Raw genomic sequence first — 27,887 nt, 5'->3', positions numbered from 1 at the left:
GGTGCATATGCATGACTGAAAAACACAGTGAAAATACAACAGTAAAGGCTCTACCGTGCCGCTAACAGTAGGGCACTTGTCTGCTGCATGGCTGACCTGGGTCCGATTCCGGCCCGGGTCCTTTGCCGACCCTTCCCCGTCTCCCTCTCCCAACTCGCTTCCTGTCATTACCTCACTGTCCTATTGAAATAAAGGCAACAAGTAAAATACAACAGTAAAAAGGAAAAAAAATAGCAAAACAAATATTTTATAAACTAACGAACAGCCATAAATACTTGTTTGCAACTACTAAAGCACAATCCAACTCATAGGATGAATCCAACACCTATGGTGGGCACTGCCTTCTTTCTAGTAGCGACCACTCTGTGCCCTGACCAGTAGCTTCTATGTAGAAAGCTAACCAATAGTAAGCACAAATTGGACGTACTACAACACCGTCATTTACGGAACTGGGGCCCGCCCTTGATGGCACTAATGACCAACGACCGACTGCACAGATGCCGAACTCCCGCTGACATCAGGGATAGCAAAGCAACCATCGTTTGCCTACTGCAAATATTATCAGATATAGAAATTCATCCGCATACCGTTCGCCTCCTGTTTGAAAGCTTACCAGGGTATTTGGATGTACTACATAGGCAGTTCTTATTGTTGGCCTTCTGCATAGGAAGGCAGTCGGCACTTTCGTATGCACCCATAGTTCGATTACTGCTGGTAACGCTGCTGTCGATTCCATTAGATATGGTCATTAATGGACAGGAGAGAGATTCAGATAAGACAGACTATTTAGTCGTTACAGATCACAAAATACTTTTCCAAAATCACTTGCTCCCACTGGAACACTTGAACCTTTTAACACAGCCTTTCATGCTTGGCCACTGTTCAAATGTTATTTTCTAGAGTATCTGCCTTCATTGTTCAGTAGCAACATAAATCAGCTGTAGATTATCCATGCAATGGGCAGATGAGGTCTTCATTAATTATGCAGAACGGCTGTTAGAGGGCATCACTGTTCGAACAAAGAAGGATCGATCACTTAACTGTTTAATGCATAAGCAGCGCCCACACTACTTCTGTTATGTAAACCTTTTCTGTTCAGATATTATCCATTTTAAAGTCGTTGCATTGTTTATTGGAGACATCTATTTTATGATATAGCTTTTCTGATATCAAACAGTGTGTGATTTCACTTGAATATCTACATTGTTGAAGTTGATTCCACATTCAGTAGAGAAAGGCCACACTCTGGAGTATAAACCTGTCTGTGACTTAAGTCCCTGAAGATGGCTCAGACCAAACTTCAGCCTTCAGCTTGTCATGTTGCCACATACGGTGGTTTTCAAATTAAATAAACAAAAACATAAATAATTGAATAAAGGGACCATGGCCATGTCATGGTTAAGTGTGGGAACGCCTTGCCTAATAAATCCCAATTTAAAATTATGCATGTATATTGAAAGTCTTTTCTGCACTACATGTAATAACCTAGTGTCACACAGCTGAAGACTTTTTTTCCGTTATCCTGAGTTGAGCACACTTCCTTTAAACAATACCCTATTGTTTCCAAATTAACGGTGTCTCTTCATGTAAACCTGTTCTGCAGTGTGAAGGATGGCGATGCAGAGGCAGATGGAGAATCAGGAGGAGGAGGAGGCAGGAGGTCAGCGGAGGAGGAGCAGGAGCTGCGTAACGCCAAGCTGAGTGTGCAGCTGCGCGAGGTCTTCGCCAGCCGCTTCGCCACGCTCTTCGCCGACTACGAGGCCTTCGTCATCCAGAGCGCGCCCGACCTGGAATCCTGGCTCACCAACCGCGAGCAGATGCACAACTTCGACAAGGTGAGAGCCACCAAAAAACACGAAACTTTACTGCAGTCTTTTTCCTCCATTTTTGTGCTTGCACTCCCACTGTCTTTCATGTTGTGTTATGCATAGCGCGAGGCACGAACATCTGTGGGACTGTTTAACACCTTAACCAAAACAACTTTAAAACACACACACACACACACACACACACACACACACACACACACACACACACACACACACACACACACACACACACACACACACACACACACACACACACACACACACACACACACAACACAGACACAGACACAGACACAGACACAGACACACACACACACACACACACACACACACACACACACACACACCGATTCAGACACACACACACACACACACACACACACATACAGACACAGACACACACACACACACACACAATACAGACACAATACAGACCAGTTTGTTCAGACATACAGAAAATCTTAGATAGACCGAGACAAGCAAAGAAGAGACCACGAACAGACATACAGCAGATAGGCTGTACTCATGTCATGTCTCCTCTTGTTCTCATTTCATTCTTCCCGTTTACGAAGAGGCAGATCCTCTGAAAGAAGAGTGTTCCCACCTCTCTTTCATTGTGCTCTGTTGCCCTCTCCATCAATCTGTCATGCAGTCCTTTACTTATCTGGGGTGGCCGCAGGCTAGATCGTTCTTCCTTCTTCGGGCCACGGCGATGTTTTCTTTAGGGAAGATCGCTGCTTGGCCTGGATCATCTCTTCCTAAAGGATAGATGGGATGACTATCCAGCACTTTCATTGTCTGGGGATGCAAATAAAATGTTTTCCACAGAAATGTTGATCTTTGCTACAGTCCCCCTTATAAGACCAATGTTAACCCAGTGTCATACCACTGAAGACTTTGTTCAGGTATCTGGAGTGGACCACACTGCTTTAAAAAGGAAAAAAAAAACATGTATCTCCAAATCAACCATATCCTTTTATAGAAACCTTTTCTGTAGTGCGAAGGATTTTTTCATTGTCTGTGTTTTCCACCGAAATGTCGCTGCCTGCTTCAGAATAGCTGTCTGTGTGCAATCGTCTCAATTAATCCTGCCCTTAAAGCCACTCAGCAAATTTTGTTTAAAAAATGTAAAACTGACCAATTGGTTCAGAAAACGGCCCGGAACTGCTGAATACTCAGTCCTTTAAGGTGCTCCTCATCCAATTTCATATAATTCCTAATAGTAAGGCGAGAGAGAGAGAGGAGGTTTTCTTTAAAGGATTGCTCAAACCATGCTTTTAATTTAATCCCACCTTAAATAGAAGCCGTTCAGAATGCACTCTCTTTTAGTGGAGTATTGAACGTGGCCTTCTCATCCTCTCAGAAATCATTGCAGGACCAATAGACTGCAGATGACTCCACAGGGATGTCTGTTTTTTAGTATTGGAGCGATGGCAGAGAGAGAGAAGTGGAACTGGCAGGGGGCCACTGTTTGCTCACAAGGACACAGGAAATGAGTTCTGTGTTTTGTGAGAAATCGTTTGAGGGTCGTGTGAAATTGGGTCTGTTTGTGGCCAATGCAAACGGGACCGCTGAGAATGGTGTGTCCCTAGCAAACAAAAAATAACCATTTGTGTCTGTGTGTCTGTCTGTGTCTGTGTCTGTATGTGTGCCTGTGTGTGTGTACATCTCCCTGGTCTCTCCGTAGGCCTCCTTCCTTTCAGACCAGCCAGAGCCCTACCTCCCCTTCCTGTCACACTTCATCGAGACGCAAATGTTCGCCACCTTCATCGACAACAAGATCATGTCCCAGTGGGAGGAGAAGGAGCCCATGCTGCGTGTCTTCGATGGCCGCATCGATAAGGCCCGTCTCTTCAACGTGCGCGCCCCCAGCCTGCGCTCATCCTGCTACCAGAGGTGCACCATCCTGGAGGAGTCAGGTGAGCTGCCGTCACTGTCGTCTGTCTAAAGTCTTTTCCCATAAGTTCCTTCTCTTGGCGGCCATCTTGGCGACGCCTCACGGCAGCTATTTCAGATTAGACAGATCATTGGCATCTCAGAATGAATGGGAAAGACAGGAATGGGACCAACAGAGCAACTGACAACTCAAGTCGCTGTGTCATCAGTATCGTAGGGGGCCGCCATGTTGGAAATCGGCAACGAATTCGCGCACACCGCACACGATTTTGCGCTGTGTTCTAGAATGGCAAACCGAGTTTGGAAGTCCACAAACTATTTTGTGTCGTGGAAGTCATTCAAGTTCCCCAAAGGTTAAACTTCTCATTAAATCAGCATGTCGTTGTCATAATTATGACGAACAATGTTCTAAGGGTAGCCATGTAATAAGCGGGATAAAGTTAGGGAAATCGGCCCCTATCAGGAAAAGCACCGCGTCGGGGTTTATATTATGTGAAGCGGACAGTCAGGGAACAGACGTTTGGTCCTGCTGATCTCCAATGAGCTCCAGGTTGCCCTTAAATGAACTCAATCATCATTTTGCATTCATTGCACAATTCCCTCGTTGAAGTCTGTTAGTTCATTTGTATGTGTGACAGCGTGTCTTTGTTTGTGTAGCACCCTTAAAGATCAGATGCTAGAATTGCTCAGCTCCAAGGAGCCCTGAAATTAACTCCACGATCATTTTGCATTCATTGCACAATTTCCCTTGAAGTTGAAGTTTGTGTTGGTTTGTGACAGTCATTGAACAATTTCCATGTTTAGGCTTCGGTTTTAAGGTGTGCCCGTGTCTGTGCCTGTGTTTATCTGTGGTTCATGCAAGGTTAATGGCAGGGAGGACCTCCGATTTAACTTACTTCTACACCAAACTCCAGCTACGTGTTGCACCTCATTTCTCACGTATACTGACAAAGTTGGTACAAAGATGGTATGTTTATAGCTTACAGGATTCTGGGAAGCTCCGATCTAGTAACGTTTTGTTCCAGCAATTCAATAAACTAGCCAATTAAAATTTCTACAATTCTTCACCCAGAGAGATGATGATAAGTATTGAAATTCCCTCTGTGGCGGACACAGGAAGGAATCATGAATGTTGATTTTGAGTTAACAGCATTCATTTGTTACATGCAGCACTACAACATACAGTACATACAACCTGTAGGTTACAGCTTGTAGTGAAATCACAGCCTGCTGACACCATAACAATAACATGCAAAAAGATTTAAAGATTGCCAACACAGTGCTAGATTATGCTTTGGAAATGTTTGTGAGGCCATGCTTTTTTGGTTTTGTCATCTGAAGTTTAAACAGAGACAAGGCAGTCTGCAGGGACATTGGAAGAAGGTGGGCTGGAGGATGATTTGACAAAAATGAGTCTTGTGTGTCTGCCTGCGACACACCCACCCACACACCCAAACAGACAAAAGGGCAGACTGCTCCAGATGCTCTGATAATGGCCACCCTGAGAGGAGGGGGGTGGGGGTGGGGGGGTGGAGAGATGTGAGTTGTTTTTTAATGAAGTCACTCGCTCAGGTGAAGGTAAAAGAGCAGACGACAGAATGAAGAATACAGGAGTCTAGTAGAAGCATAGAAGCATAGAAGAATACAGGAGTCTAGTAGAAGCATTGAAGAATACAAGAGCCTGGTGAAGTTGCATGAATGTGTCTGTCAGACTTAAGTCTGGCCCAAGTGAAGCTGAAAGTGCAGACTTACAAAATGGACAACAGAAAAGGGTTTTAACATTTTAGGCGTGCCCTTCAGAGGCTAGTCTTGGCCATGTGAAAGCAAAAAGGACAACAAAACTGACAATAGAGAGATCTTGTGAAGTTGCATTAAGTTCTTCTCCCATGTGAAGGTAAAGGACCAGATGTCAACATGGGCAATAGAGTGGTCTGGTGAAGTTGCATAAAGTTCTCCTTCAGATAGGGCTGGGCAATATGGAAAAAAACCTGTATCACGATATGGATTACTTTATATCACGATAACGATATATATCACGATATAGCACAATTACATACGATTTCAGTTATTCTCTTTATTTGCTCTTTATTTTTTCATGTCGCAAAACAACCTTTCTTTAAAATGGATCTTTTTATTGTTATTTTTACAGTAACATGAACTGATAGTGTATTGTGACAACATGAAATGTAATGAAATGATATTCAATTGTGTACAACTGATAAAATTACTCTCACGATATAAACGATATAGGAGAAAGGTCACGATATACACTTTTATATCACGATAACGATATATATCGTCATATTGCCCGGCAGTGTGGCATTGAGGCAGTGTGGAGAGAGAGAGAGTAAAGAGGAACCCATTCTGTCTGCTGACGTTTCAGTTCTGCACAGTTCCAGGGTCAATGCTCCCTGTGACTCAAGCACGTGTGAGTTAGTCCTTTAAAAGGAGCCTGTGTGTGTGTGTGTGTGTGTGTGTGTGTGTGTGTGTGTGAGCGTGTGTGTGTGAGCGTGTGTGTGTGAGCGTGTGTGTGTGAGCGTGTGTGTGTGAGCGTGTGCGTGTGTGTGTGTGTGTGTGTGTGTGTGTGTGTGTGTGAGCGTGTGTGTGTGTGTGTGTGAGCGCGCATGTGTGTGTGTGAGCGCGCATGTGTGTGTGTGAGCGCGTGTGTGTGTGAGCGCGTGTGTGTGTGAGAGCGTGTGTGTGTGTGTGAGCGCGTGTGTGTGTGAGAGCGTGTGTGTGTGTGAGCGCGTCTGTGTGTGTGAGCGCGTGTGTGTGTGTGAGCGCGCGTGTGTGTGTGAGCGCGCTTGTGTGTTTGAGCGCGCTTGTGTGTGAGCGTGTGTGTGTGTGTGTGTGTGTGTGTGTGTGTGAGCGCGCGCGCGCATGTGTGTGCGTGAGCATGCGTGCGTGTGTATGCGCCGTGTGCGTGTGTGTGTGAGCATGTATGCGTGTGTGCACGCGTGTGTGCCGCGGTGTGTATGCACCGCGTGCGTGCGTGTGTGTGTGTGTGTGTGTGCGCGCATGCGCACGTTCTTTAATATTGGCTGGTCTGGTCTTTTGTCTTCATTAAAACTCGTTCGACTTCAGCTCATTAACTTCACTAATTGCGTTTGCTGCATCTGTAAGAGGAAGTCTTGCATTGGACTGCAGCAGCAATGTGCAGGTAGAGAGCCTGTTGGAGAGTCAATGACCATCTGGCTCCTCAGCTGTGTGCGTGCGTGCGTGTGTGTGTGTGTGTGTGTGTGTGTGCGCACACGCGTGTATGTGTCTGCGCGTGTGTGTGTGTCTGCGCGTATGCGTGCATGTGTGCATGCATGTGCACTAGTGCACGTGTGTGTGTGCCTGTGTGTCTGCTGGTGAATAATTTTGTTTGTACACAAAATGTCTGGTATTCCATCATCTTTAATTATAACCTTCTCTTAATGAGCTCAGAATATGTTGATGACAGACCGGGCAAACAAAAACATGTTGTTGAAGTCTTGCGGAGAAGTAAGTTAAATTGGAGAAGTTTCTACGCCGCTCTCTCATTAAACTTTCATCAAGCACACATACGTAAAAACAAAAACACACCACACACCCATGCACACTCTTTTGTGCACTCTCTGAACACACACACACACACACACACACACACACACACACACACACACACACACACACACACACACACACACACACACACACACACACACACACACACACACACACACACACACACACACACACACACACACACACACACACACACACACACACACACACACAACAGCATTGCAGATTAGGTGTGTGTGTGTGTGCTCATTTATATATGTGTGCGTGTGTGTGGAGGGAGCGCTAATGAGGTCAGGGATGTAAATGGAGCCCTCGGGCATATTAAGGCGACCAGAGAGACTCAGAGACCGGGGAGATGCCTCCTGTGTATCAGCATCTCTATCTTAGAGTCTCTTTATCCCACACACACCACCACACCACACCACACCACACCACACCACACCACACCACAATATGGTCTGCCAGGAAAGTGCAGACATCAATCAAGTGCTGTGGAATCGATCTGTCTCGTGAACATCATGGGCATAGTCAAACAGAATGCAATGGATGCTGCTGAAAACTTGTGAAGTGGGCATAGCTCTGAACAAAGGTTAGAGAAGTCAGCTGCAGTACTAATCCAGTGTGGTACTAACTGCACTGTGTTAATGATGACACTTTTTTTCTAATACATAACCCCTCAAGACACTGCCACTGTTTTAAATTAGCTGTTAGCAGAATGGCGATGACCAAATCGTAATGTATTACAAAAAGCCCTGTGCCTGTCATAGTGGTGTAGCACTAGGGTAGTTTGTTTTTTTCAGTGACTATTACAACGCCCCAGTGGCGGGCCGTTTTCTGGTAAGGGGCTACAGGACCTACAGTATGTTGTCTCTCTCAACTGTTAAGCCTCATCTCTGTCTGTGCCAAGACCACCTGTGCCAAAAAAATATTTAAATGTAGAGCAGTGGTTCTCTGAGCCTGTCAATCCCCCCCTTAGTATTAAAAAATAAAATGGACTAATGCAGCCCAATGGTAGCCAATCACCACCCCCTCTCTGCTGTATCTTTCTCCTTAGGGCTCCCCAGTGTAGAGACCCTGTTGAGAAACACTAGATTAGAGGGACCTAGCTGACTGTGCTGTAGGATGTGCATCAGTCTGCACACACCACCAAGTGCATATATGGCAGCGAACACTTATGTAATGTAGCCTCCAGGAAGGGGGGAGTGAGAGAGGCAGAGAAAGGAAGAGGGGTGGAGGGAGAAGGGGAAACACAGAGGGGCTGATAAAGAGGCTGGGGAAGAAGAAGAAGAAGAAGAAGAAGAAACCGAGGATGGATGGCCTACATGAAGGCAGATAAAGGAAGCTGATGATGGCAAGAGCAGAAAGAGGGAGAAAAAGAGATGGATGGAACATGGAAGAAAGGAGGAGAGAGGATGGAGACCAAACACAAAGGCAGATAAAGGAGAGGCTGGATGAGTGCGGCCAGGATGAAAGGGACAGTGTACTAGCCTGATAAACCAGACTAAATGTGGATGTCTAATTTAGTCTGGCCTCGATGCATAATACATCCGAAGATTGTTGATGAGAACAACCTTCCCTCAAAACCCTGCCCGCTTTGATTCAAAACACATCTTTGCGTTGTAATTGGTTTGCCAGATTCATGGCATTCTGGCTTCATTGAATCATTGTGCGAGGCCAGACCCACCCGTAGACAAAACATTTTGCCGTCCAGCGGGTGGCGCTGGTTCACCAGGCTAACAGTGTACAGCATTCATGTCCCCTAATGAACGGTACGACACTACATTGCACGGCTTTGATCCTGTGCCAAAGCTCCTTGTGGAGATACCTCAAGTGGCAGGCCCCATTGTGCTGTGTGTGTGTGTGTGCGTGTGCGTGTGCGTGTGCGCGTGCGTGCGTGCGTGCGTGCGTGCGTGCGTGCGTGCGTGCGTGCGTGCGTGCGTGCGTGCGTGCGTGCGTGCGCGAGAGAAAGAAAGAGAGAGACGTACAGAAATGGAGAGAGACAGAGTGAGAATGCGACAGAGAGCGAATAAAGACTGTGTGAGAGGACTTGGTCCGATCCATTGACTCGGTGCCTTCGGTGGCCTCATTAGCTCTGCACTCCAATAATAAAGGTTGGAGCTAATCCTCCATCAGCGGGGCGAGGACACAGACTGCTGCAGGGAGGGACACTACCCATGCTGCCATGCGGCCATGTGATGTCCTTCTAAAGCGCACTATTGATCTCGCACAGCACTCTGCATGCACAGATTAAAGCTTTTAATCGAGGACAACAAACCAAACCAAACACGAGGGGGTCACTCTCTCCACGCCCCGCTGCTGCCATTGGGACACTGCTGCTGCCGTCTGTGACTCTGTGCCATGTGAGCAGCTCAGAGGAGGATATTTGCTCTCCACTGGCCATGTCACGCTTGGCATTGACAGATTGATTGCGGTGTGATGCTAAACCTCCGTCATTGCTTCTCCTCCCCTGTCCATCCTTCTCTCTCCGTTAGCTGAATCCTACCTTGACCTCTCCACCCACCCTCTCCAAAACGCCTTCACACCTTAACTTGACAATTTTTTCCGTTTTAATATGCTGGCCCAGAAGACCCAGATGCTGGCTTTTTATTTTTAATATGCTAGGGTCACTGATAGGGCTCCATTAACAGTCTGGTTTTGAAATCATGATGCATTTTCTTTTTGTGCATTGTAGCTTAGCACTTTAAGGTCATTCAGTGGATGTAAAGCGCATACATAAAATGCAAATAATAATACAAAAATAAAACGCATTGTTACTGTTTCTCTTATGCCCTCCAGCCCATTCCATTGAGCAGCGCCTGGTGAAGATTGACCACACGGCCATCCACCCGCACCTGCTAGACATGAAGATCGGCCAGGGCAAGTACCAGCAGGGCTTCTTCCCCAAGCTGCAGTCCGACGTGCTGGCTTCCGGACCCACCAACAACAAGTGAGCTAGCTCCACAACATCACAGCCATTTACACTTTACACTTCATCCGTTTCATCAAGCTCAACTGTGTCTCTACTTGCCGACTGCATAGGCAGATCCAGATGACGTATATAATATACAGTGTATTATATGGTATGGATTGTTATGGATATATTTCATAACGAGCTGTTGCTTCTGAAGCCAGCTTGCCAACTGGATTTTGTAAATAAATATCTGCATTATCATGCATTTCCTTGGTTTAACTGGGTTTACTGTATCAGTATGCAAAGTAAGGCATACTCAGTAAGGCAAAGACACAAACACAGTTATTACATTTAAAAAACCTGTTCCAGTACATTTAGGTATACAAAGGGATTTATATCGGAAGGAAGTGGTACAGTAATAGGTGTAAAAGTTTTATTAGTCATTGTGGTAATAATTATGTCTGTGTCATCAGATGGTCGAATCGCACAGCCACGACGCAGCGTCGTCACGACCGGCACAGACAGCATAGCGAACACCTGGGGCTGGACAACGACCTCAAAGAGGTATTCCGCCATTACCAAACACGCATGCATCCGTCCATCCTATCTTGTCTGCTGCGCTATTTCCATCCTTTTGTCATCTGATTGGTAGATTCTGATTATTTTCCCCTGTTATTTTGACATTTGTTTGTAGTTGTTGTTTTGGGTTTTGGTTTGTTGTTTTTCTTTTCCTTTTTTTGGTCTCGCTGTCTTCTGTCTTGTCCGTTCTATTTCCCTTTTTGTCAAGTTCCCTTTTTACATGTTGCGTTGAGGTTGCAACTTTCTCTGACCCTTCCTTCTGTTTTTAGAAATTTCTCTGGTCTGAATGTTTTGTCTGTTTTTTTCACGTTGCATGCTGCCTGTCTTTGTTTTTTTTTTTTCTTTCTGTCTTGTCCTGTCTTTCCGTTTGTTATTTTTCTGTCCTGTCCTCTCTTTCTTCACCATCGCACGCTGTGTGGCGTTTGGCGCTGCTGTGGCTGTGGCTGGCTTGGCCTGCACCCACTGCAACAGCAGGCAGAGGGGTGTCTGGTGCTGCAGAACTCTATGGCTTTCTGGGAGTGGGACAAAGCACCACCCCCACCTCTTAAACCGCCCAAAAAGTCCTTCTCGGCCTGCTGCCTGGTATGTCAGTGTCAGTGTGTGCAGTGTGCACCCCGATTCACCAATCTCACTCCACCCCACCCCCTCCTACTAGCTTTCCCTCCTTTTATAACCCTCCCCCCCCCCCCCCCCCCCCCCCCCAACATGCCAATCTGACCCATCCCCCCCACCCCCCTCCCTGCTCACATAATGGTTGTCAGGGAGCAAGGCACACCTGTAATCACACAATGCACTTGCAAAGAAAAAAAATCTTTCAGAGAAAAAAAAGTCTTCGAGTTGAGGTGAGGTGAGGTCCCACATTTCAGTCTCGCCACCATCAAAGGCAATCAGGATCCCCTGTCGCCTGCCATTGGCAGCTGTGGTGGGCGCTGTGTGAGGGTTAAAGGAATTGTGATGGCAAGGGACACTGTGATTGGATGACACAGTGAGCCAAAGATGGAATCTTGAAAGAGACGGAGTGCAGAGGAACACCCAGATAGATTATCGTCTGTGGGCAGGCAGGAGAGAAGAAAGGAGGGGATGTGTCAAAGAGAAAGACAGAGGTGAAAGCGAAAGATGAGATCTTCTGTCTGCTTGTACCAGTATATATTACCTGTTTCTGTCCTATATCCATATACGTCCTGCCATTGATGTAGCATTTGTTTTATTAAAACAAATACATCATTTATCATTCCAACAAAGCTGTTTTGAATTGGAAGAAGATGGGAGCAGAGACAGAAACAGGGAGGCTCATTTTGGTTCACATTTGTTAGTTTATTTTCCTGCAGAGATATCTCTGTGAAGGAGAGAGCCATGAAATATCCCCAGTCTTACAAAATGCATAAAAACGTATGCATATTTAAAAAGAAAATTTCACCACACAATCCCGCTATCCTCACTCATCGCTAGTTTTTCCTCCTACCTTCCAAATCTCATTTCCTTGGCCATTTCAGTGAGCAACAACTTCAGTTCAGTGCACTCAACTTACTTACCATTCGGTGGAAATTTCCAGAAACCCCTGTGCTATTTATTAATACATCTTTCTCCCTTCCATTATCACTTTCTCCACTCCTCTCTCTCTCTCTCTCTCTCTCTCTCTCTCTCTCTCTCTCTCTCTCTCTCTCTGTCTGTCTCTCTGTCTCTCTCTCTCTCTCTCTCTCTCTGTCTCTCTGTCTCTCTGTCTCTCTCTCTCTCTCTCTCTCTCTCTCTCTCTCTCTCTCTCTCTCTCTCTGTCTGTCTGTCTGTCTGTCTGTCTGTCTGTCTCTCTGTCTGTCTCTCTGTCTGTCTCTCTCTCTCTCTCTCTCTCTCTCTCTCTCTCTCTCTCTCTCTCTCTAGAAATACATGCAGGAGGCTCGCGTTTTGGGCAAGAATCTGAGGCAGCCCAAGCTGTCTGACCTCTCCCCAGCCGTCATCGCTCAGACAAATTGGAAATTTGTGGAAGGCCTGTTAAAAGAGTGTCGCTTGAAGGTGAGGCTGCAATATAGCGGTCGTTGCAACACACACACACACACACACACACACACACACACACACACACACACACACACACACACACACACACACACACACACACACACACACACACACACACACACACACACACACACACACACACACACACACACACACACACACACACACACACACACACACACACACACCATTTATCTACACAGACATCAACTGAGTTTGGTATGATGACTGAGTCAGTCTGTTTAAAAGCAGCAAATGCAATCATAGCATTTCCTCCAATGTGGCAGCATGCAATTGGTGATGACATTCACCAATACTTTTTCTTGCTGCTGTCATTTTGGAAACTCCAAACTGTCCTAAGATTCTGCATTAATGAGCTCATGGAGGCCACCCTACTGCCATGAGTAAAGATCCACCACGCCCATAGGCCAACTTAGTCCAGGGAAGTGTGATGTAGCATCAAGCATCCCACCTTTCTCCATCTCACATTTTTCAAATTGGTACTACACAACAACCTGGCTGAAATGTGCACAGTAAATGTTCCAGTGTTCAACACTTAGACATTTGAATTTAACCCTCAAGAGTGTTGGTCCTACTCTCTAGGTGTTCAGTTAACACTGCAGAAATACACCCACTGGCCACTTTATTAGGTACATCTCTCTCGTACTCTTACATATGTAATTACACTAGTGGTGTGATATTACATGGTTTCAACTCCGTAATATCATTCATACTACTAGTGTTATAATAACATGTGTAAGAGAACTTCTACTTTTTACAACTCTGGTTGTATGTGCTGTGGCGCGCAGGCCAAGCGTACCCTGGTGTAGAGGGTTATTGCTATTTTTCTTCTAATGTAGGAGACTCTTAACGGTGTGAGTGTGTGTGTGTGTGTGTTGTGTGTGCTGTGGTGCAGACCAAGCGTATGCTGGTGGAGAAGATGGGGCGGGAGGCGGTGGAGCTGGGCCACGGGGAGGCCAACATCACGGGCCTGGAGGAGAACACGCTCATCGCCTCCCTCTGCGACCTGCTGGAGAGGATATGGAGCCACGGCCTGCAGGTCAAACAGGTCAGTCAGGCACACGCGCACACATGCACACACACACACTCACAAACACCAATATGGTAAAGATCAAAATTCAAGATAGAGATTCTTTGTTTTCGTATTGTATTGTATTGTATTCATTCGAGGGAAATTTGTCTCTTGCGGCCCCATACATACATACATACACAGCATCACAGGAGTGTTTTTTTAACTGGTGATGTAAAGGATGAAGATATGAGATTCTGATTTTGATGCATGAACGGTTTTCTCTCTGCCTTACACATAAGACATAACGGCACACACACACAGACAGACACACAGACAGACACACAGACAGACACACAGACAGACACACAGACAGACACACAGACAGACACACAGACAGACAGACAGACAGACAGACAGACAGACAGACAGACAGACAGACAGACAGACAGACAGACAGACACACAGACAGACAGACAGACACACAGACAGACAGACAGACACACAGACAGACAGACAGACAGACACACAGACACACAGACACACAGACACACAGACACACAGACAGACAGACAGACAGACACACAGACACACAGACACACAGACACACAGACACACAGACACACAGAGTTTATTGGTAGGCAACAGAACTTGTTTTTGAAACTTGGAGGATGTTTCGTCTCTTCACTTACAGACTTCTTATTCAGACACACAAGCAGAAAGATGAAGATTTATAGATACAGTTTAGTCATTTCTGTGTGAGCGTGCTGCCTGTGACAAAGACGCATGAGCTGTTTTCTCTCTTGGCTGGCTCTAGGGGAAGTCCGCGCTGTGGTCTCATCTCCTGCACTACCAGGCCCGAGAGGAGAAGCAGAGCCTACAAGCAGAGCAGCTCTCACCAGGCAAGGACACACACACACACACACACACACACATACACACACACACACACACACACACACACACACACACACACTCAGGAATGTTGTATTACATTCCCAATACATCCAACAGAATTCACTTTCTTTCATTGTAAGATATTCTGTTGCAACACACAGAAGTTGGAACGTATGACTCAATAGTAGTATGCATCGGTGCAGCCCCAGACATGTGCACACTCGTTTGTATAATCCTTTTGTTGAAGGCCACCTCTCTTGCTTCCTCCCTCTCTCTGTCTGCAGGAACAAACAGTCCAGAAAGACGAAAATCTGATGCAGGTCTCGGACTACCAATGCTGCGCATGTCCGTTATACAGGATATGAGGTATGAATGCTGCCTGTTTGTTTAGACTCTGTGTCCTGTGGAAAGTCTGTGTGTTTAGGAGAAAAGGCCATATTGGGATTTAGCATCTCAGGGTTTTCCCGATGAGCTTAGAATGTTTTAATTATGAGTTTCATAAAACACCCGGATAAGTTAATTGAAAGTAACTGTAGGGGCCTACTTTGTTAACTCTGTGTAAGACACCAAAATCACTCTTCAATAAGATATCGTCTCTTGCCCCATGTTAATTAATATTCTGGTACATTACCCAGCGACGAAACCAGTTCTCAACAGCATCCGCAGACGTCTTCCTGTGAGTTTGTGATGGCTGGGTAGCTTGAATGCTGAACCATATGATGGATGTGCACCTTTTCTGGTTGTCTGTACTTTTTTCATCTTTTCAAAGGTTCCTCTCTCTCTCTCTCTCTCTCTCTCTCTCTCTCTCTCTCTCTCTCTCTCTCTCTCTCTCTCTCTCTCTCCCTCCATAGCTGTCTCTCTCACTCTCAGTTTTGCTACCTCTTTCTCTGATGTATCCTGTATTTTTATGACAGAATTTAACTTTAAAACACTTGCCTTGTATTGTGCGGCTCCCCCTCTCCCCTTCTCTCTCACCTTCCTTCACTGATTCATCTTCCTCCACTTAATTAATTTGTTTCTCTGTCTTTCTTTCTGTCCCAGGCACATCCAGAGTATGAGCGAGATCAAGACGGATGTGGGCCGGGCGCGGGCCTGGATCCGGCTCTCCCTGGAGAAGAAACTCCTCTCCCAGCACCTCAAGCAGCTGCTCTGCAACCACGCCTTAACCAAGTACGAGGCCTCACTCCTCACATGCCACCAATGCTCACTTCAAGTTGCTCACAGTCAGGGGTGTAAATCACAGCCTCCAAGACAATACGATTCAATGTCGATTTCTTGAGATTCTTAAGATTTCGTAAGATTTGATTATTTTTGATACCCAAGAATGCCCCACGATATGATTCGATTCGATTTTTTCCAATTACTTTTCCACTTCTATTATGTTATGGGGCTAGAGCATAGGGCAGGGGCCAGCGATTCGATTATTTTCGATATTTAATAACAATAATAACTTGGTTTTATATAGCGCCTTTCAAGTAACCCAAGGTCGCTTTACAAAAGGAGAGATTTGCCCCACGATACGATTACATTCGATCGTCGGCCGTTGGATCGATGCATCGATACATATCAATTATTATTTACACCACTACTCACGGTCCACAAATCACTCTATTTGCAGAGTGTCTTCATGCACCTCATCAGGATTTCTGTTCTTTGTTGAATACTATTTATGTTTTAGTTCTCTAACTTCTATGTCACAGTACTATATCATAGTCTTATCTGTCAACACTCATTCTTGGTCATGTTAAGCTGTTGTCTACCTCAACTCAAAGAATATGTTTTCACACAATGGCCTTTTTATTTTTCTGTAGTTTTTATGTGTGCGTGTGTGCATACAGTACAGTATGTGCGTACATATGGATATGTAGGTGCTTGTGGATGTATGGGATGTATGTACTGCATTTCATCCGGTTTATGTAACGGGAAATGCAAGATCGTGGATGCATGCGCGTCTGCGTGTGTTGTTATGTGCCTTGTCTGATTATGCAATCTCTTTCTTTCTTTCTCTCTCTCTCTCTCTCTCTCTCTCTCTCTCTCTCTCTCTCTCTCTCTCTCTCTCCCCCACTCCCACAGGAAGCTGTATAAGCGCTATGCATTCCTTCGCTGTGAGGAGGAGAAAGAACAGTTCCTCTTTCACTTGCTGAGTCTCAACGCTGTCGACTATTTTTGCTTCACCAACGTTTTCACCACCATCAGTGAGTACAGACACGGGGACAAACACAGCTCCGTCAGTCACACAACCTCAGCAATACGAACACAAACAAACACGACAGCAACAGCATGTGTCGACCCCGCAGACCACTACAATCACTGCTGTGCATAGCAGAAGCACATGCGTTGCACAAACGCTACTATGCAAAAACGTGACCACAAACCTCACAGTTTGACGTTGCCTAAAGCAAGGCTGAACTTCAGAGTCAGCATGACCCAAATGTTTTTGACAGCTCTCCTCTATGCCACCGGCAAACTAGATCTAGAGCAGGAAAGACAAAATATTTTTGGGGTGTTTTACATTGGTACATTGTTGGGCACTCGTTAGGCACCTGCAGAAATGTAGTGTAGCCGACCGTTATTTGCACTCTGTCTGAAGTGGTTATAAGTACATTTTGAGGAAAAACGGTTCAAACTATAACAAATATTTTGCTTTTGTGTCTTAGAGATGTGGTTACACTTAACTTCAGTGGTCACTGCGTTGTAAGTCTTGCCAAGAATTTGCTTTGGTATGACTTGAGAACTTGAATCTCCAAGTCTCTAATCCTAATCATGTCATACTCCACGTAACAGTTTGTCAGCATGCATAGAATGTCCACTATATAATGTCCACACTTCAGTAGGCACACTTTTCCAATTCCACCTGCTCATTGACACAAATTTCTAATCTGTCAACCACACGGTGCCAACTCAATGCATTTAGGCATGTAAACATGGTCAAGACGATCTGATACAGTTCAAACCGCCACAACCTACCCGAGCATTGTTGCAGGCAGTTAAGGCAGTTCTGAAGGCAAAAGGGGGTCGAACCCAGCACTAGATGTACCTAATAAAGGGGCCGGTGAGTGTAGTCGTCTTATGTTTATATGCCCTTTAGTGTGTGTGGACGCCGGCCAGCTGCCTACATCGTCTCCAGACTGTCTGATCTACCGCCGCTCCATGCAGCACAAGCTCATAAGCAGCAATACATCTTCAGACTGTTCCAGACAGCTCACCTGGCCATAAACAATGTTCTATTTTCTGCACCGGGCAGGAGAAACACGTTTGTATTCTCACGCCGCTCACGTCTCAGCACTGTTGTGTTATTTTGGGCTCCCATCGGATCTTGCTGCGGCGTGCATGCTCTGGGGCGGACGGACGGACGGACGGGCTGGCTGCCACGCTCCCAAGCGAGGTGGTGGCAAGTACACACGTGTGTGGGTGCCGGGTGAAGGCTCTACAAAGCGGGCAGGATGGGAGGTGGGCTAGGTCCTCCACGGGGGAAGAACTGATAAGCTTATCTCTGCTTCTCTACCTGCCGTTGTCCCCTGGCGGCACAATACATTGCATTTACAATTTCTCACCATAGATGAGAGCACAGGTCCAAGATGCTATCAGGAATCAGTTCTTACAAAGGAGAACAACAGGCACAAAACAAAACATCCTTTATCAGATTGAGCTTATTAAACTGTGACTAAAGCTGACTTTGATGTAATCAGCTGGATGCTTGAGGTACATTTTTTAAAAGGTAGCACTTAACTGTTAACTGTTTCTTTTTTAATGTATCAACATGTGATATTATGTTCTTACACTGTCCATACCTAACCCTAACCAGAGGGTACAGTGCAAGAACATAATGCTATGTGCTTTGTTAAGATGTACCTAATTTTTGTAACAGGCACCTTTAAATAAACTGTAACATTTGAAAATGACCTGTTGTTTTGGTTCTGATTGTCCTTTCAGTGATCCCGTACCGTGCGGTCATCATTCCCATTAAGAAGCTAAGTAATGCCATGACGACGTCCAACCCTTGGGTCTGCGTGGCGGGCGAGCTTGGCGACTCTGGTGTCATGCAGATCCCCAAGAACGTTCTGGAAATGACCTTCGATGTGAGTTCAGTATTAACGCTCGACTGATGCCATGCATTTGTGTTTTTTTGTGCCTCCATCATCATCATCCTCCTCTTCATCATGTCACATTTAACTCTTATAGTCTTACTACTATTCTTTGGAAGATACATTAACAAGCGTAGCTTAGACAAAGAACAACCTTGGAGTTGTACTTTCCACACGTTCCACTTTCCACGTTCACACCACAATTGTAGCGGGCTTGAAAATAGCTTTCGAATTATTCATTCTACATTTGCTACATAATGCTATTTGGAGGAATTGGCAAGTTAATGGATTTTTAACGTCTGTGCACTTTGGAAAGAGCATGAAGATAGAATTTATTTTTTAGGGCTGCAGCTAGCAATGCGTAGTAAACCCTCTCTGAATGATACAAGAGCTCTTGGCAGCCATCCACATTTAGTTGTTAGACATTAATTTCTTAACTTTTTTGCAATCTTTTGCGACCTTCCTCAGTGATCGCAACCCGCACATGTGGTGCTGTGGGCAATCATGTACCACAGGCACATAACCATTCACTACTTTTTGACATCTGTTGGGGTTGTGCTGGCCCAAAAGATGCATCTCATTTGAAATGTTAAATGTGTTAGTGTTAAGTATTAACATTTGTTAAATGTTTGCTTTGCGTGGTATTTGCAAATTTCTTTACTTCTTTGTGTTAAAACATAGTTAAAAGTTTGCTCATTCACTTAAATGTTCCATAGCATTGCATTAGGTAATTTACCGTTGACTTTCATCAGCAATTCTCAGTGCCAGAGCTGTAATTGACCTTAACGCCACCAAGTTAGTGCTGGAAGTGTCCCCGGCATGTTGTAATGCGTCTAACCCAGCCTCTCTGAGGCTCGATGCATGGGGCAGGTCGGTCCACTGGCTGTCCATGCAGCAGCCACTTGTGCTGTGCCTGCACTGCCCCTGCTCTGCCCTGCACTGCACTGCACTGCCTGTCATTCATCATGTCCTAACTCACTCATGTGTTCCCTCCTCCCCAGTCTGCCTTCAGGCCCCACACTCACATCACCGTTCTGTTCAAGGTTAGACATCGCTGCATCACTGCGGCCCTCCCCTCCCCTCCCCTCCCCTCCCCTCTCCCCCACACTCACTCACCCACCCTTATATCCCCTCACTCCCCCCCGGCCCACCTTCACCTCCTCTCACTGCCTTCCCCTCCCTCTCGGAGAGTCCTCTTAACTCCTCTGGTTTGGCTTGGATTTCCCTCACTGTAGAAATCTGTATTAACCTTTGGCTATTAGTCTGTTATTGTAGCTCTCCTAACATGGGTGTGTCTTCCTTGATTGCATACTGTATGTCCATCTTGTCAATCGGTGTCTAGTGGGTCTTTCTAATCACATCAAATTAAGAGACTGTCAGCACACTGATTGGCAGCCGGTATTGTTTTTTTTGTGTTTTTTTAAGAAAATAGCTCTTGTGATTTTCTTTCATCCAATCATTAGCATAGTAGCAAAAACTAGTGAATATTTCTTCAAGTAGTTCTTTCTTTTCTCTTTGGTTGTAGGTTACATATTTCTTCTCTCTTTCTCCCTCTCTAGCTTTCTCTCTCTCTCCCACATATCATCACCCCTCACTACTAGTGTCTCACTATTATTTGTGTGTGTGTCTGTGTGTGTTTTCAGTGTCAGAACCTTGGCAAGCTCACCACCGTTCAGTTGGGTCATGACAACTCGGGGCTCCTGGCCAAGTGGCTGGTCGACTGCGTGATGGTCAGAAATGAGATCAGTGGACACACATACAAGTATGAAATTCTACTCCCAATACTTACTTTGATAATACCAAACCCTTACTTTTATCTACTTTCGAGTTTTGTCACAATGGCTGACATGTTACATGTTCTTAATGTTTACCACTTCAGACAAGGTACATTCTTTCCAGGTGCATTTTCCTTTTTGTTGTTGTTGTTGTCTGGAGCCATAACGGAAAACGGTGGCATTACACAATAGTTCTGACATTATTACATAATCTGTCCGGGGTTATTTACATAATGTATTGCAAAGTGAACTCTGTACACTGCAGTGAATCAGTATGACTCAAACATACAGTATAATACAGTACTCTCAATATGTACCATAAAGCTGAAATTATAATTTATACTATAACTAGAAGCATAAATAATGTTGGGAAAATATTGTTATAGTAAAGTATTTTTATAAAAAATATTAAATATTAAAAAATGAATTATAGTACATTACTGATAGTTTCTTCCATTTTATACAAGTAACTTTTGTTTGTAATGTATTTCTTGTTTTCTTTATTCCTTAACTTGCATTGGTGTATGAGATCTGTTATACCAGGGGTTCCCAACCTATTCCAGTTTGGGGTCTACTTGATATTTTTACAACTGTTCGTGGCCCACCTCTGATTCAATCAACAATACAACTCAAATAAATAGTTAACACTAGTACACACACACACACACACACACACACACACACACACACACACACACACACACACACACACACACACACACACACACACACACACAATTTTGAATTTTCGAAAACGATTTCAAGGCCCACTTATGACACTTAAAAGGCCCATCACTTAGCCCGGGCCCACCGTTTTGAGAATCACTGCGCTCTACAAATAAACGTGTCTTGGCTTGTTGTGCAGGTTCCCGTGTGGCCGCTGGCTGGGTAAAGGCGTGGACGACGGGAGCCTGGAGAGGGTTCTGATTGGAGAGCTCCAGGTTCCGAGCAGTGAAGAGGAGGCGGGCCGGGGAAGCCGGACTCCACCAATGCAACGCTCCCCCGCCACGGCCCGGCGAATCAGCATCACCTCCCTCAGCAGCCGCAACAGCAGTGAGTGGGCACACACACACACACACACACACACACACACACACACACACACACACACACACACACACACATACTGTTTTCAGGCCGACATGAACGGTGCCGGTGCCTGTCCCCGCACCAGTTACATTTGGAACTGAAGTGCTTAACTGCACACCTCCCGTTTTCATACCCGGCTCTGAACTTTTCAGCATCTGGCCATTTATTGCCCGGATAAACCTGCTGACATCCACGTTGTCGTCGCGGTTCGCAGGGAAAAACCCAAGTACTTTTTGGTTTGCATTCTGCACCAACTTTCCGGTTCCCGTGCGCTCAGAATTGCGGCGTGAACATGCCGGTCGGTTCAACTTTAGGTGCAGGAACGGGCACTGGCACAGTTCTCGGTCAGCCTGAGTGTGCCTACGATGGCACCTACGCATTTCATTTCAAATTGAACCAAAGAGTTGAGTTGTAAGCAGCTTTGTAATCAAGCTGTGATAATTACAACTAGCTACACTCTTCAGACAACATGACCTGGATAAGTGTGAATCTTCAGAGCTCTCATTTGTTATGACGCGTTTCATTACGCGCTGATAATGTTGAAAGTGACTGTCTCATTACTTAACTTGTTCATGTTCATTGTGGCATTTTGTGAATTTTCTTATCATAAAGTGCATAAAGGTATTATAAAGTTCATGTAATAATATCATATCCTATTTCTCCTCGTTGCAGATTTGTTTTGCAACATCTTACACTGCCATTAGTGAATTCATCATTTCAGCCACAGAGTACATCCCACCTATCCATAGTAATGGAGATTGATCAGTGTGTTCGGTATTTCTCTTGTGCAGAACCCACTTCGGGACAAATCCAAGAAGGCATTGGAGAGGCTGTCAACAACATCATTAAACACTTTCACAAGCCTGAGAAGGAGGTAGGCTTTTTGCATGATTTGAATACGCTGATTACTGTGATATTTTTCCATTTTCCTTAATAGTAGGATAATGAGAAAAGTTAAAACTCACATAAAAGGCACACATGTCCATACACTCATGTTCTCGCATCCAAGGAGCCTAGTACTCGCTGGGTTCTATTTTTATCTTTAGTTCAACCTTCATGATTTTTTTAGGTAAGGGATTCCTCCACGTAGCCTCCTTATCTAGTTTGTATGATAAATGTGCAGTGTGCCTTCATTTTGCTCTCCGCTCACCAGCTACTGAAACTGGCTAGCCTCACTGCTCATGTGCTGGTGTTATATTAAACCCATAGGAACCATTGAGAGATATCCACACCACTATGTTATGGGCTTTCCTGCTAAAGGAAGAAAGATTAGCCCTGCATGCTCTGAAGACAATGTGGGGAATTGGTGTAATGTAACTAAGGGTCTGAGGGATCTATACCTTAGCGGGGATGGGTGCAGTTTGTCTCTCCCTTCCTGCCTGGCTAACTGTTCTGTCTTGCGTTCACTTCTTCTTTATAGTAACTAAAATATATTGCGTTCACTTCTCTATGACACTCTCTCTCTCTCTCTCTCTCTCTCTCTCTCTCTCTCTCTCTCTCTCTCCCCCCCCCCAGAGGGGTAGTTTGACTCTTCTGCTGTGTGGAGAGTACGGGCTGGTGGGAGCCCTGGAGCAGTTCTTCCACCACGGCTTCAAGAAGGCCGGCATGTTCCAGAAGAGTATCTTCGTCTGGGACTTTGTCGGTGAGTGCAGATGTGTCGCCCGTAAAAACCAAGAAGCGGATCCATAAAAACACCCAGGGAGGGAATCGTTACGTCTTTACTATCTCATTCATGCCCCAGAGACTGCTTACAAAAGGGGGTATACAATCCAAGAGGAGATGGAGGTAGAAGCCCTGCTTACACACAGGTCTGATCAGAATGGCTGACAAAGGCCGTATCACTTTACTCTCTTCACCTTGGGACCTGAGAGTCAGATAACGAGACAATGGCAGACATGTCACTAAATGCAATGACGAATATATTTATTGTATATTTATTTATTTATTTATTCCTTTTTTAATCCAAAAGGGATTGTCTGTTTTGTTTTGGGGGTCTGTGGTCAGGTAGCCTGGGAATTCCCGTGCTGCCCTGTTCGCATGGAAACCCTGGCTGAAATCTTCCTCTGTTTGGGATTCCAATCACAGAACAGGGAGGGAGGGCAAGGCATTATTAGGCAAAAGGAAGCTTGCAGTTTGTTTACAGATCCAGCATGTCGACACCAGGTGCAAAACTAGCTTTCCATCAAGCTGTAGTTAGTATTTTAAATAGTTAAAACCTATGAGAATGTAAATAGCTGGCCCCAAACCTATATCTCACTTGTGAAATTGTATGGTGATAGCCAGGCTGTAATAGAGTGGACTCGTCTTTGTGTTATGCTCAGTAATAGACTGTGCTTAAGTGCCCTCTGCTGATGAATATTGGCACTACAAGTGCTCCTTTGGATCAGGTGACTCGGACGGGCCACTATGCTGCTCTTCTGACTCCTAGTGGACAGTGTGGGAATTACAAGCCATGTGCAAATCCCTTACATAACCACCAGTTCGATCACAGTCACATGAACAATGGGTCACCCAATGTGATTCCTTCATACGCACCTGCAGTTGGTGTATCCTCAATATATCAATAGCAGATTTGATTTTTAGTCTTTTATTATGGTCTGATTCGAGTGGGATGGGCTTAGTTGTGGTTTTTGTGGCTGTGTGGGTGTTAAGTGTGTTGAAAAGAGCAGATGAGGCATTGTGTTGTCGTCTGCGGCAGCTCCTTTGCATGTCATTTGCATGCATAAAAGGGGGGTTGGGGGTGGGTGTCTCAGTGGGCCATATCATGTGAGCTGTGCTGTTACCCGCGTGATGAAAGGGCATTAAACATGTGGTGGCTGCACCATCGTACCTCCTCGTCTCCCACCATTTCACTCTGGGGGGCTGTTCAGGAGCCCATTTTTACATGAAAACCATCATAATCTTAACCCTCCTCCCATTCCCATTATCTTTATTGGCCCTTTCCATTTTATTAACAGGGTGTTTGTCATTTTTTAAAGCTGAAAGTGGTTCTATAACATCATCACATTAGCAGTTGACAAAGCATAAGCTTGTGTTTCTGCAATTTTGCCTAAAAAATGTGATATGATGAGAGGTTGTCTGATATTCTATGAATAATATGCAATTGAATTAGTACTGTACATGTGCGCAAAAGACTAATACAAGCTTGGGTTTCTGCAATGTCGTCAAAATCTGCTACTGTATTTATCAGACAATACAGTATATTCTCCAAGAGATTTAATGAGTAACGCCTATGCTCTTTTCTGTGTGTTGTAGATTTGTTCATGGAAAAATGCTGGTAGTGTGTTAATGGCAGATTGTTTATAATGAGGATTCAAGGGTCCAAAATTAACTACGTTTCTCCACTTTCACAGAAAAAAATCTCTGGTCACTAGTTCACTCTTTTTGAGTTGATGAACTTGTGGTGATATCCGGCCTGTTTACCTAATGGTGTGCGTTGAATGTGTGTGTTGCAGAGAAAGCGGTGGAGTACATGCAGAATGCAGATCAGATGGGTGACATGCAAGAGACGGCAGAGCCCCTTGGCCTTACCTGTGAAACCCTCTGTCGCTACGCCAACGCCATCAATAACTCGCCACGCAACATTGGCAAGGATGGCAAGTTCCAGCTGCTTGTGTGCTTAGGGGCACGGTGAGTCTCCAATCTTTTTGTGACATTTTTATTATTGTGCTAATGTACTACATGACAAGAGGAGGAAAGGATTAGAGATTGATTATATTACATTAAACAATCTAAATTTGTTTTTCATTGATTTTGTTTATTGGAATAAGTACCTAACTTTCTCAAGGAATCTGGTGACTGTGTCCACTTTTTAAGTCGTTATTGTGTCTGCTCAATATAATGTAATCTGACTGTTGTTTACTGTGTAACATACTGTACTGCTGTACTAATATACATATACACACATTGTGGATACAGTTCTGTGCAAAAGTACCCCCCCCCCTTACTTATGACTTCGCTTTTATTGCATCTTTGTCACTTTGAATTTAATTTATTAAGGGGGAAAACTATCTGAATCTACATTACCCCATGTGAAAAAGTAATTGCCCCCTTAACCTAATAACTTGTTGTACCACTCTCAGCAGCAGTAATTTTAGTCAAGTGTTTACAAGAACTGAGAAACGGTCTCTCTGTCTCACTGTGGAAGAATTTTTGACAACTCTTCTTTTAATTTTTTTTTAAATAAGCTACAGTGGAGGGTTTCCACGCATGAGCCAAAATTAATGGTTGCAAATCGATGACTGTACATTATCCTTCAGGATTTGTTTGTAGATAGCAGAATTCATGTTGACTTCAATCATCAAATGCAGTGTTCTCTTCAAACTAGACGTTACGGGAGGCTCTCCTTTCAAAAACTTCTACTTTTGTTTCATTTGTCCACAGAATATTTTCTCAGAAGCTTTTTTTGCATTGACAATATGATTTTAGCAAATTTGAGACAAGCCTTGATGCTCTCGTTGTCAGAGGTGACTTGGGCCTTGGAACTCTGACATGCATACAATGTTTGCCTAGTCTCTTTCTTATGGTTGAGTCATGAACACTTCCATTTTCTGAGATATTTAACACCTCCAGTTGGTAAGATGTTGTTTTGTGTTCCATTCTTAACTCTTGGATCCACCATCACTGTCTTCTTGGGGTAATTTTAGTGTGACAGCCACTCTTAAAAATGCTCACCACTACATCATGCTTTCTCCATTTTTTGTGGATAATGGCTCTCACCACGCTTTGCAGATGTCCCAATGATTTAGAATTGGCTTTGGAACTTTTTACAGACTGAGACATGTCAATTATTTTGATTATAATCTGTTCCTGAATGTTGATGGATCGCAGTGTGAGGTCATGGTCGCTATCACCTACACATTGTTAGACAGGCTGTATTAACATTATCTATCGATTTGAAAGGTCAGGTAGAAGTCAGACTTGGGCAGCTATGAAATATAACTCAGTTGCCCAAAATAATATGATTAAGCTTAATCACAGATATCTCCTCAATTAACAAGGGGGCAATTACTCTTTCACACAAGCTCATGCAGGTTTGGATGGCATTTTCCTCTTAACAAATGAAATAGACGGAACAACTGCATTTTATGTTTACATGAACTGCCCTTGTTTAATGTTTACATTTGTTTGGTGATCTGAAAAGGTTAAGTGTGGCAAACATGCAAAAAAGTTTTTCTAAAAATCAGTAAGGGGGCAAATCCGTTCACACAGCACTATAGCCATGTACTCAGGCAATATGTCCAGTAACACAGTTTACAAAATGTAGTGCACAGTAGATGTCACGAAAGTATGATATTCAGTAGGCCTATTGCAATAGTAGTTGGATAGTTTTCTCTTCTGTGTATAATGTGTTTGTCCTTGTGTATGTTTTGTCTATTGCATAATATAATATTTCACACATCCATGCAGTCATCAAGCTCATGCGTGGCTGTGCCCAGACAAACGGACACTAATTTAGCCAACAATATTACCAAAATCAGGCAACAGCAGATCACACAATAAATCATGCAGTAGTAGATCCCTGTCACAATAATCCTCAGAAAACTTTTTTTTTAGTATAGCCATAGCACCCCTGCCCTTCAGTGTATTTTGACCTATTCCATAATAAGCTTGACGTGCATGCAAGTCATAAAGCTCATGCATTGACTGTGGATACAGACAAGACGAGACGAGACATTAATCCATTTACCCCCCCTGCTGTGTGTCTGTCTGTGTGTGTGTGTGTTTGTGTGTGTGTCTGGCTCAGGGACCGACTGCTGCCCGAGTGGCTCCCCCTGTTGGTGGAGTGCCCAGTGATCACGCGCATGTACGAGGAGGCGGCCCTGCTGCGCGACCGCACCACCGTCAACTCGCTCATAAGCGTACTGCAGGCGCTCCACGACTTCGCCATCACGCTGGAGACCTCCCTGGTCAAGGGTGTCGAGTTGTAGCAGAGAACGGGCATCCGCACCGCAACCTGTGAACTTCTTACCCAGTTCCTTTACTCCTGACTGCCCCCCACCACCACAACAACCCCTGGAAAAAAAAGTGTTCCACAGAACTAACCATTAAAAAAATGGTTAACATGCTGTATGGATCTTGGTCAGTTTCCACATTTCTATTACATGGCATAGTTAAGTCAACGTGTAAAAAAAAAAAGATCCTTGCAGCTGCTTGGCCTAATTTTTTTTTAAAGTCGGTTTTAAAGCTGCACTTTTTCTGGGCTGGATTGGAACCTGCCCCACCCCCCTCACC

General features: G+C 44.7%; 1 protein-coding gene across 4 annotated transcripts in view; it reads left to right on the top strand.

The window, feature by feature from the left end:
• Positions 1-27,887, top strand: part of dennd5b (DENN/MADD domain containing 5B) — a 91,592-nt gene extending 63,705 nt beyond the window's left edge. For 2 of the 4 annotated variants that reach the window (XM_063216725.1, XM_063216723.1), the window contains 19 exons: position 1; positions 1,604-1,835; positions 3,517-3,748; positions 10,071-10,221; positions 10,659-10,749; positions 12,640-12,771; positions 13,694-13,846; positions 14,625-14,709; positions 14,989-15,070; positions 15,746-15,874; positions 16,778-16,899; positions 18,638-18,783; positions 19,791-19,832; positions 20,433-20,551; positions 21,430-21,617; positions 22,445-22,527; positions 23,169-23,295; positions 25,109-25,283; positions 27,400-27,887. The exon at position 1 is cut by the window's left edge and continues 202 nt beyond it. In XM_063216725.1, the coding sequence (XP_063072795.1) occupies position 1; positions 1,604-1,835; positions 3,517-3,748; positions 10,071-10,221; positions 10,659-10,749; positions 12,640-12,771; positions 13,694-13,846; positions 14,625-14,709; positions 14,989-15,070; positions 15,746-15,874; positions 16,778-16,899; positions 18,638-18,783; positions 19,791-19,832; positions 20,433-20,551; positions 21,430-21,617; positions 22,445-22,527; positions 23,169-23,295; positions 25,109-25,283; positions 27,400-27,583 (2,474 nt within the window). In that variant the 3' untranslated portion in view covers positions 27,584-27,887. The remainder of the gene's footprint in view (positions 2-1,603; positions 1,836-3,516; positions 3,749-10,070; positions 10,222-10,658; positions 10,750-12,639; positions 12,772-13,693; positions 13,847-14,624; positions 14,710-14,988; positions 15,071-15,745; positions 15,875-16,777; positions 16,900-18,637; positions 18,784-19,790; positions 19,833-20,432; positions 20,552-21,429; positions 21,618-22,444; positions 22,528-23,168; positions 23,296-25,108; positions 25,284-27,399) is intronic. The other 2 variants (XM_063216726.1, XM_063216724.1) reach the window with 1 other exon arrangement.

The sequence above is a fragment of the Engraulis encrasicolus genome, chromosome 15 (genome assembly GCF_034702125.1).
Source record: "Engraulis encrasicolus isolate BLACKSEA-1 chromosome 15, IST_EnEncr_1.0, whole genome shotgun sequence".
NCBI lineage: Eukaryota > Metazoa > Chordata > Actinopteri > Clupeiformes > Engraulidae > Engraulis > Engraulis encrasicolus.
Note: the sequence above shows the minus strand (reverse complement) of the source record. Positions and strands in the feature narration are given on the sequence as shown.